Below are 11,154 nucleotides of genomic sequence, written 5' to 3'. Positions count from 1 at the left end.
AGTATATGAAATTCTAGTGTTGGAAAAAAAAAAGGGAATGGGAGGAAAATCTTGAGGCTAGAAAGGCAGATCGCTTGGGAGTCCATCTGTCGGTCGTTGTAAACAAGTAGGTTATGCATAGGTCTAAAAAGCATAAGCAAGACCGCAAGAATGTCGCTTGGGATTGGCTTGGGTTGGGAGTAATTAACGCCTCTGTCATGTCATGCAGCTGATGAGGTGTCGTCACTCCAGCATGGTACTGCCATCACAGGAGGGTTGGAAAACGATCGAAAGCCAAATTTTGGAGAAAAGGAGCCGGCACGGCAATGGATTGCTCATTGCTGCTAGCTCCTCTTAGCTGAGCTGAGCTCAAATTTTTACTCTCTGTTACTGATGTGAAATGTACCGACTCTATATTAGCTAAGCCCAGTTCTCAACATAGATTTAAATTAGTTTATCCTCTACGGCACAGTTCAGATGCTAGTGCCTGCCACATCATGGGCAGTAAAACTAGGGGAAATTTGGTATGCTTCAATCAGGGGCATAACACAGCAAGCATTCACATGAATAATTAACTTTCTGACGCTCTTATAAGAGGTGATAATAGATTTACCACTAGACCTATATGTCATAGTCTCATAGACACATGAAAACTCATATGTCATAGACAACAAGTGACAAATCTGTTAACTGTCAATCTTTAGTGGCAAAATGTTAAATGCCCCGCATTCACAGCAAACAATTTAATCCCATAGAAACTAGGGAAACAATTTTGTTATGGTTAAATCAGGGCAGAACAACAGAAAACATTTACAGGAAAAAAAATTAATCCCATAAATTTCCCAAACAACTAGGGGGGAAGGAATGGCATGCTTCAATCAGGGCATAAAGCAGCAAGCATGGCTGCCCTGCCTCCCCAGCATGGAGGCAGGTAATGATGCCCACATCAGGTTGTGAGGTCTACCCACCAACACATGCACCTCCCAGGCCCACTGCACAAAAATTGACATGGCATAGGCCTCCCACTACTCTGCTAAAATGGCCCATCAAAGTGTACATCTACAGAATCATACCAGACAGACATTCCAAACAAACTAACTAAACTGGTAGTATGTTTCAAGATGGCAGCATGTGCATTGGACAAGTCAAACTTCACCGAAATGTATTCATGAAGTTTAAAGAAATGATTCAAAATCAAAGGGTAAAAACTACGGCGGTTGAGTGAAAAATGAAAGGAAACAGCAGTTTCATGTCCTAACGCACAAACAGGGCAGAAATGGTCATAAAGGAGATGCACTTTAAATACTGTCACGGAATCAGTCACACCCTTTGATATTCCAAGGCATAAAACCACATACCGGGTCTGAGTGGATTCATGTTGGCTGAGGATGGTTGACAAGTCGACTGATCCCAGGCCTCAGAAGGAAATGCTACACACAACCTGTAGATTGATCCACAGAGCTCCAGCAAAAACATAATGACAGAAGATTACCAAAGACAGAGGAACTGCTTATAAGCATAACTGTCCGCAGGACCTACACACCATTGTTTTCATTCGCGCTTGAGCCATCAGCATCATACTGCAGAAAATTGCTCCCAACTCTAGCAATAACAGGACGGTTTATGTCATTGTTCACCTGAGAGCAGGACGGATAGCTGCAAATGTGGAATCCATATCTTGAAATGATGGTAAAATTCTCCCCATCAACGCACAATGCTTGAACAAATTTTGATTTTACGCGGTCAGTCCAACCATCTCTCTCTGATTCACTTTCCATCACAACCATCGCTCAAGATTAAGAACACGTTGAGCCTTGCTGAAGTAAATTTTGCATTCTGTAATAAACTTTGCACCAAGGTATCTTAAAAGATCATTGTAAAATTCTTCCAATGGATGCTCATAGCTTGGACAAATTTCAATTTTCCACTTTCACTCCAATCATTTCTATCCAGCTCACTGCGATCAATATTGGAATCGGCTGAATTGTAAGGACACAGTGATCCAGATTTTGATTCTCTGGGAACTTCTTGGTCATGATAGCTTTTCTTTGCCAAGAAGTCATTACTACTTTGCCCGATTACAGTGATTTTATGTCTCTCAGCCCTTACTAGCGTTGATATATCCATTATATAAAGTGCAGCTGCACTCTTACAAACATGTTTCCTCTTTGATGTTACTAGGTATGAAAACTATTTCTTTGCTTCGATGAAACTCCCAGTCCTGTGGTTCTTGTAGTAATATGCAATGCGATCAGCTGTTGTTTTGTGGCCAAGAAAAGATGAGATCTTGGCAAAGTTTTACTGAATGTGACAAGCATCTCCACAAAGACTTCCTTTTCTTATTGACTCCATTGCCTAAGCCTAGTTCCATCCACTTCGAAAGATGAGAAAATCTAACAAATGCCACTGACAAACACTTAATTCTAAAAAATGTCATCGACGAGCGTAAGTTCTAAGAAATGCCATTATACAAACGAATTTGTCTAAGAAATGCTATCGCCGTTAGGGTTCCGTTAACTTTTTCCGTTAAGTGCTATAGTATGAACAGTGTATTTAACGGTGGAAATGGGAGGGAACCCTAACGACGATGGCATTTCTCAGACAAATTCGTTTGTACGATGGCATTTCTTAGAACTCGCATTCGTCAATGGCATTTCTTAGACTTAGACATTTGTCAATGGCATTTTTTAGATTTTCTCTTAAAAGATAATGGGCCTTCAATCAAACCATTCTTGTGATCAAACTTGCTAGACTTGTTCTCTTTCTTGCGTAGAGCCATTGCAGGCATTCTTGAACTACTTCCGTAGAACTTGTTCTCTGATTCTGAAAGCAGCCTGCTTATAAACCTCTAGTACCTCTGTTTTAGTCACCTCATCGTCATCTGCATTTCAAAATGAAACAAAAACATAAGGATGCACACAATATTTTCATAAATTGGTGAGCACAGGAACACAGAAAGAGGAAGATGCTCAGTCCGCCCCGGGCATTTCATCGAACAGGTTGCCCGCAGGACATCAAAGGCACGGGCCGAGCCGGCGCTGGGTGAAGACGTCGTCGCGTCGGGAGGGCGGAAGGAGTCGAGGGAAGCCAACGGTGGAGTACAAATTACCGGGTTCGCCTTCGACGCCGGCCGGCTCACTGGTGGTTCGGTTTGCCGCCACGACGCGAGCGGCAGGGAACACCACGGCCGGTTCGATCCATCGCTGCGTCGCCTCGCCCCTCCGCCGCCAGACCGCCCGCAGACAAACCTGAGAGTTGTACGGGGCGGGGCGGCGTCGCCTAGACCGGCCGCGGCGGTCGGTCTCCCTTCCGCCGCCGTGATTCGCGGCGGCGGCGGCGACGACGGCGACGGCAAGACGCAATCCTCTTCCATGATTCCGGATTGGGCCCCAGGCTGCCTCATTACCTTGGCTCGGCCCACGCAGCAACACCGTTCCGGCCCACAAGTATGGGCTGCACGTAAAGGCTAATGCGCGCGCGCCCCGGACCACCACCGAATGCAATTTTTATTTTATTTTTTTATTTTATCTATACTACTGTAAATATTAGTAGTCGTGATGCCGCCACCACCACCAACTCTTTGTTTTTTTATCTATACTTCATTTTTAAAATAAAAATAATGATGGATTCCATATAGTAACCGCTTTCACTAGCTCTACTTATTAGGAGAAGAAAAAAACCGTGAGATTAGTAAATCATATGTCAATAACAAATATATATAACAATTAAAATCTGACACATGCAAAAATAATGTTAATAATATGTTATGCTATTTTTAAATTAAATCTTGTTTCAACACACGGGCAATATGCTATTTTTAAATAATGTTAAAAAGTTTGTAGGTATAATCTTGATATATAGTTTTATAAAAGTAAGTTTGTGCGTATGTCGGAAGTTTTTATGGATAAAGTTTATAGGTGTAAAGTTTATATATTACCTGCCCGGGATTTACCGGTGCAGTCCCGGCCTAATGAGAATGGGCCACCCATATGTAGCAATCCCGCTACGGGCCAGCTATTATGGGCCACGTACTTCTCAGCAACGTGTAATGGGCCGTAACGTATTTGCAATGTGCGTGGGGCCCAGGATTGTTGGGCTGGAACGCTATCGCAGCGAACGTGTGTGTGGCCCAAGGAAATGTTGCCCCACATTTTCTTTACTGCGAAAATGAATCGTGGGTGTCTTATGTGTGTGTGTATATATATATTCAAAACAGATATTTCATTCTCGCATCAAACAATTTATTCATATTTTTACTTAAAGAACACCTGACCTTTACACGCGTGAATTACGAATTGACTCAAATAGTCAAATGACAGTTCGAGCATTGTATATATATTTTTTCCATATTGAATCGTGATAGGGAAAGTCCATTAAAAAAATAAGAGTACATTTCGTAAAATACTTTGTTTAAATTTTACAATTGAACTACAAATACATTAACAAGGTTATGAATAAAACAACAAGTTCACTGCACATTTAGTCACAAAATAACATTTATAACTCGAACATAATAATAGTGCTATAAATTTAAACTCTAACAAACTCTCTTTCTTTTTGTTATATATCATAAGTTTGTCGTGAAGGTGATTCTGTGTCTTTGATTTCACAAGAACGAAACCATGTCATAGCTGTCGAGCTTACCACGTAGCGACACAACAACTCTAACTCCACGATACTCTCGCCAACACTGCGAAAACAAATAAAAACAAGACTTTTCCACTGGCAATCACGTCGTGGTTCAATAAGATGTGACACAAAAGAAATGTGCACCCCATCTTTTTTTCGGCTTATGCTTATATACCAAAATTTCAATTTTCAACCATAATTTGGAGTTAAATTTGGGTTTTTTTACCGAAGTTTATTTTCTAACATTTGGTTTTTAGATCGCTAAGAATACATACGTAAACATTTTATTCATATAATATTTTTTGATTGCAACTAGGGCGTTTGACTATTTTTCATAAAAAAAACAAACAATCACCCCGTATTAAGTAACAAAATAAACAAAAACCACACAAATCAATTTTTGGGGTGAAAGCCCCCTAGACCAACGTAGACAAGAAAAAAAAACACAAGCTCAAAGTGAAAACCAAAACAACACAGGCTAGCGATAAAAATGGTGGCCATTAATTAAATCCTCCACATGGTGTATGTATGGTGCACTACTTATTTAGAAACAAACGCTTGGTGTGAGTGATGAGAAAAAAGAAAAAAAAGAATAAATAAAAGGCATGTTTTCCCATCACCAAAGCGTGTTTCCTTCCACACCTGAATCTCCAAAATTAGCACTCCCTAATCTCCAAATCCAATTTCGGTTTAAAGCCCACAACATCCATGTTTGCAGCTAACCACCACACACGCAAATTACAAAAACCGCCATTTGCCAATAATAATCCAACGAAATTACGGCACGGTCGGAATTAATCACCCTAAATATAAGTATAAACCAAGCTAGAGTTGTAAAAAAAAACTGTTTTTCTTGATTTTTTAATACTATTAGTAATAAAATAAATAAATAAAATATTTTCTAGCGCTATAAATTACCATTGCGACCCTCGCTTTCTCACGAGGCTTCAAAACCGCCGCCGCGGACCTCGCCTCCGCCACCCAACCACGGCGGCCGCTTCGCGCTCATGGCCGACTGCTACGCGCTCGAGATGGACGACCTCCACCGGCGGTGGCTGCCGCCGGAGATCCTCGACGACATTGGCTTCGCCGACGCCGCGGCGTCGCCGGCGCCCGCCGCCATCGAGGGCCTCGCGGCGCACCTCGCCGGCCTCCTCGGCAGCGGCCGCCGCAAGGCCCCGCCTCCGGCGTCCGCCGCCGCCGCAGCCCCCGCCTCGTACCACTACCACCACCACCACCTCCACCGCGCGACGGTGAGTTCGCTGCTCTGCTTCCTCTGCGCGCGACGGACGGACGCGGTTCGGTTTGGGTCTCGCTTCGGTCGCCCGTGTTCTTCGGCTGATTTGGTGGCTGCGGTCCGTGCAGGTTTGCGGGCTGGAGCGGCAGCAGGTCCTCGTGGCGTACGGCGGCGCTGCGGCGGCGGCGTCGGCGTGGCCGTTCCCGCCGTACTCGTCGCCGGCGGCGCAGTGGCAGGTGAGCGGAGCGAAGGGAAGCAGCAAACGCGTCTCTATCCTTGGCGCGGATCAATCTCACGCGTTAAACCCACACCCTCCTCGCTGGTTTCTCGTTCGTTAACAATTCCTGATTGCGATTACGCCGCCATTGCTCCCCGAGTTCGTCGTCGTTGTCAGCGGATTATTGTTGTTGCTGCTGCCGCTGTCGTCGTGGTTGTGTTCGCCGAGATAATCTCGGCGACCGAAGTCGCTTTTTTTTTGGGGGGGGGGGGGGGGGGGGGGGGGGCGGGGGAAGAGATGATTGATTAATCTGTTCGAGTTGCTAATGATGAGGCGATAATAGCCGACCCGATTCTTATTTCTTTTTGACTGGATTAATAATGGCGATTCTCTTCTCCCCGTGCAGGTCGCGGCCGGTCTCGTGAACGGCGGCGGCGCGCTGGACCACAGGCGGCGCCACGGCTCTCCCCCGGCGAAGCTGCGCCGCGGCGGCACCGGCGTGTTCCTGCCACGCGCCGAGATGTACCACGCCAAGGCGCCGCCGCCGCCGCCGGCGGCGGCCACAAGGCCTTCGTCGAGAGGTAGGGGAACGCCGCGCGCGGCCTCAAATCCTGTTGGTCTCTGCGCCGATTAGCGCCCACGCCGCCTCGAAAATCCCCCCAAAACCATGGAACCAAATCGCTGCAAATCGCATGATCACGGTGGTGGCATTCATGGCGGGTTGGGTTGATGGAATCGATGCGTCCTCACGCCTGCACAAATGCTGCTGCTGCTGCTTCTTCTCGAGAAGTGTGACTGCGACGAGTAGGAGGCGTCATCAATAATGCCTCAATACTTAGTATAATCCAACCCAATGTAATTTTTACAATGTTGAAAAAAATTTGGATTGATCATGAAAAACAAAGGCAAATTGGAGTGAGAGGAGAGGAGAAGCCTGTGGGCTCAGGCTGTTCCCCACCAGTGAAGTGAGCTCTGATGGCAATGCCATTGGATACATGGACACTGTTCCATCGGATGCCATGGGTGATCAGGTGATCAAGATTGACTGCTGGAATGCAGCCAAGCGTGTGGTGTGTTTAATGGTGGATTGGTGTGTTAATTTGCTGCCATTAAAGTGGAGTAGAGCTCAGCCAAGCCTGTGGTTGAACTGAAACCTGACATGTGCATTTCTGTCTTGTTCTCCCTCACATGATGATCGCATCTGTGACACTATCGTTGCATTTACTGTGTGCAGATGGGAAGGCGACCAAGGATCGGCCCGTGGAGCCAGGACACGGCGAGGACCGGTCACCGGCGACCGAGACGGCCTCACCACCGGAGCCGACGACGATGCAGCTGCGGCCGAGCGCCGCGGCGGTGGCGTTGCAGCACGCGTGCCCGGAGCTGGCGCTGCCTCAAGAATGGACCTACTGACCATCGACGAAGATGATGGGCGAAGAAGAACTAAAATCAATCAAAGGGGGTGCGTAGATGGGAAAGATGGATAAAGGGAAAAAGGAATAGGTTTTGTAGCTCAATTAGCAAAGGAATAAAATGGTGTGAAGCAGCAGTTGTTGCTGCTGCTGCTGCAGCTGGTTGTAGTAGTAAGGGTAGTCTTTTACTGTAGTATTATTTAGTAGTGTACTGGTGGTTTAGCAAGTTAAACCGTTCTTATTTGCATCTTGTTGTGTTGTTAATGTAGGCAGCAGCTCCAGGAAGAATAAAGTGGTGACTTGTTATATCTTTACTTTAGCATCGAGTTCGCTAATTATGGACTAATTAGACTCAATAAATTCGTCTCGTGAAATAGTCCGAGTATTTAGTGGGTTTTATTAATAGTTTATATTTAATTTCTAATTAGTGTCCAAAAATTTATGTGACATGGACTAAAGTTAGAGGGAAACAAACACCCCTAGGTGGCTGTTTGGATCATTTTTTTAAGTCCCTTAACACATCAAATGATTGGACGTTAATTAGAAATATTAAATATTTACATTTCAACGACATATTAATATGTAAGAGCAAACTGTAACCTAACTTTAACTTAGCTAGAGAAACAAAAAAAAAGTAAGTGTATTGGTTTTCATATGGGATAGATACATTAAATATATAAATAAAAATGAGATAAAGAGATAAGAAATATAGAGAAGCCAGCTTTATAATTAACATATGCACATATTAGCTCCAATAAGAACTTTATAATTAACATATTCATATTAGCTCCTAGAATTCGCTCTAATAAACACTTGTAGGGTTTGCTGTAATTTTAAACTTACTTTAAGCAATAAAATTATAAAACCTTCCCCTGCCTCCTAATAAGAATATACAATCATCTCATATATACGTTCTTTTTTTTATAAACTCCAATATAACTATTGGCCAAATATAAACTTAATTTAGAATAAAACATAAAATAAAGAAAAATGTTTCTCTTGTCTGCTACGGCTACAGTGTGGGGTTTCGCTGCACCGAGGAAACCATGCCTACAGTGGCTTGCAGCCCTGTGACTGCGCCTGTTTTGCATTGAATTCCTTCACCAGCAGCAACACCACACACATCCACTTTTCAGCTCTCCGCTGCGACTAAAGACGAGTTCAAATAAAATGAAAAGACAAATATTGTCTAAAAACTAAAAAAATATTTATTTTTGAAAAATATATTACTAATGGAAATATGGAATTCGAAAAATGGAATTGCTGTGTGTGAGAGGGAGGTAGATAGAGAGAGAGGGACAAGACAAGACAAGACAGGACTCAGTGGTGACAGTAAAGAAAAGTGCAGTGCAGCAGAGGCAAGCAGGCAGGCATTGATCCTCTGAAACACGCCCCTTGTTCCGAGGGTGATGGCTAACCTCTTTTCTCTCTTCCCTCTTTATCTCTTTAAAATATGTTTAGAGCTAGCTATAGTCTGCTATGGTACTTGCTCTAGCACCAATTTTCCTTTATTGAATTACTGCTATACACGTCCTTCCGTATTACATTGTTCTTATGTTTGACTCTTCATCTTATTTAAAAAATTCTATGATTAATATTTTTATTTTTATTAGATAATAAAACATAAATATTATTTACATATGACTATTTTTTATTTTTATAAAATAATTTAAATAAGACGGAGAATCAAACGATGGACATAGATAGCAAAAAATAAAGTTTAATTAGGACAGAGGAGTAAACATTTTTAAATTATTTAGAAGAGAATAAAGTTAGAAAGAACAGATTATTATATCATTTGATAAATGACAAATACTATGTATGAGTAGGAGGACCGGTGAATATAAAACAAGAAGAATCTTAGAAGAGAAATAATTAATATGAGAAGTTTTAAATACTAAAAAATAATTATATTTTTTACTGAGCGAGAGTATTTTACCCTACTCTAGAGTAGAGATGGCAACGAGAAATTCCCCGTTAGATTTTATGGGCTTATTTGGGGAGTTTTAGATTATGAGAAGCAGCTACTTGGTAGTCAGCTTCTGAGAATCTGGAAAAGTTCTTAAACCCAGATTCTCTAGCTTCTGGATTCTTAATTTATTTTCTAAAATATGTAACTACAGATTTTTATTAGAAAACTATGAACTATTTAGAGCAGCTTCCGGTAGAAATTGCCTTTGAGAAAAGCTGTAACTGAGAAAAACTCACTCAAACATATCATATGTCTTCCTCGTGGGTTTCGTACTTACTTAGGCTGAGGAAATATATCCACCCCATAAGAACCGACAAGGACATGTCTTTTACTACCATTCAATTTTCTCGTGGAGAACCGATTAGAATCATCCCAATCTTCTAATAAGAGAATTCCCACGGAAAAACGGGTAATGCGCTATTGACGTGGGTACTCTAGAGTGACAAGTCGTCATGCCGTACACATGCATAATGCTTTGCGACGCATGCATAACCTTGGCTGACAAGCGGGTCCCGTGCGTGGTGGGGACCACCTGTCCCTTGTGTTGACATGCTAGGTAAAAAACAGTACTCCGTTTCACGGTATATCACTTTCTAACTTTTCTAATGCTAATAAATCTAGACGTATATATAAATTATATATATTAATCAATTGATGAATTTAGACAGGGTTAAAAAGTCTTAACATATGAAAATGGATGCAGTAATACGTAAGTTATTTTGGAATGGACGAGTTCTACCGTCTTATCTTTTAGTAATTAGACTTATGCTTATAAACTAACCTTTAAATTTTAAAACATAAATTTATAATTTAAGGTTTTATCATATTTTATTTTTTAGTCTTTATTTTGGATATTAAGAATACATATATAAAAGTTTGTTCATAAATTACTTTTAATCATCAATAAACCATTTTAATATTGCTTAATTGCTTAATTAATACAATCCAAAAGAGGAGGCTTACTCACCCTGGTAAGTGGTACTCATAGAAAAATGAAGTTATTTTCTCTGGCGAGTGCTAGACAGTAGGAATAAAAACGCTACAGGAATTTCTGACGTACCGTACCGTTTCTGTAAAAATATTATCTTTCCCAAATGTTTATGTTTTGTAAAATTTTATTTTTTATTTGTGTCAGTGTTATTTTGAAGTTGATACTAATAAAATTCGTAAATATGAAAAACCCATAACCATGGCATGATTGTTTTTACCCAAGAACTTACTTTGAAGTCGATACTAATAAAATTTGTAAATATGAAAAACCCATAACCATAAACCATGGCATGACTGTTTTTTACCCAGGAGCACTACCTCTGTCTAAAATAAATATATAGTCTTCAATCTTAAATTAAGCCGGAAGGGCTTTACTTATTTTGAAATACATGTAATAAATATAATGGAATAGGTGGTGAGGGGGGACCAATAAGAAATTCTCAAAATTGGGAAAGAGAAGAACAACAACTACGGCAGTACCACCACCGTAACGTAGGAGCAGGACACATGCAATTTTGACATTTTGGTACTTTTAAAAAACTTATTTTATAAATAGACATCTCAAAAAACTTATTGTACAAATAGACTTTTTTGACCGCGTCAATGTAATTGGCGCCGTCCTATACAACGACGATATCAATGACATTGGCGCGATCAAAAGGTCTATATGTACAATAAGTTTTTTCAGAAGTCTATTTATAAAATACCCCTCCGTCTC

General features: G+C 41.7%; 1 protein-coding gene across 1 annotated transcript; it reads left to right on the top strand.

Moving 5' to 3' along the window:
• Positions 1–5,576: 5,576 nt before the first annotated feature.
• LOC121056031 lies at positions 5,577–7,833 on the top strand. Its single transcript, XM_040529730.1, has 4 exons — positions 5,577–5,861; positions 5,974–6,081; positions 6,469–6,643; positions 7,297–7,833. The coding sequence occupies exons 1-4, from the start codon at positions 5,616–5,618 to the stop codon at positions 7,473–7,475; spliced, it is 708 nt and encodes a 235-aa protein (XP_040385664.1). The 5' UTR covers positions 5,577–5,615; the 3' UTR covers positions 7,476–7,833.
• Positions 7,834–11,154: the final 3,321 nt, after the last annotated feature.

Source organism: Oryza brachyantha, chromosome 12, assembly GCF_000231095.2.
Source record: "Oryza brachyantha chromosome 12, ObraRS2, whole genome shotgun sequence".
NCBI lineage: Eukaryota > Viridiplantae > Streptophyta > Magnoliopsida > Poales > Poaceae > Oryza > Oryza brachyantha.
The sequence above is the reverse complement of the archived record's forward strand: the minus strand, read 5'-3'. Positions and strand labels throughout refer to the sequence as shown.

Bases quoted from the DNA above. Each gene is read 5' to 3' on its own strand.
- LOC121056031 (XM_040529730.1), top strand. From the start codon at position 5,616: ATGGCCGACTGCTACGCGCTCGAGATGGACGACCTCCACCGGCGGTGG. The intron at 5,862-5,973 runs GTGAGTTCGCTG...CGGTCCGTGCAG, and splicing joins ACCACCTCCACCGCGCGACG to GTTTGCGGGCTGGAGCGGCA. The intron at 6,644-7,296 runs GTAGGGGAACGC...TACTGTGTGCAG, and splicing joins CACAAGGCCTTCGTCGAGAG to ATGGGAAGGCGACCAAGGAT.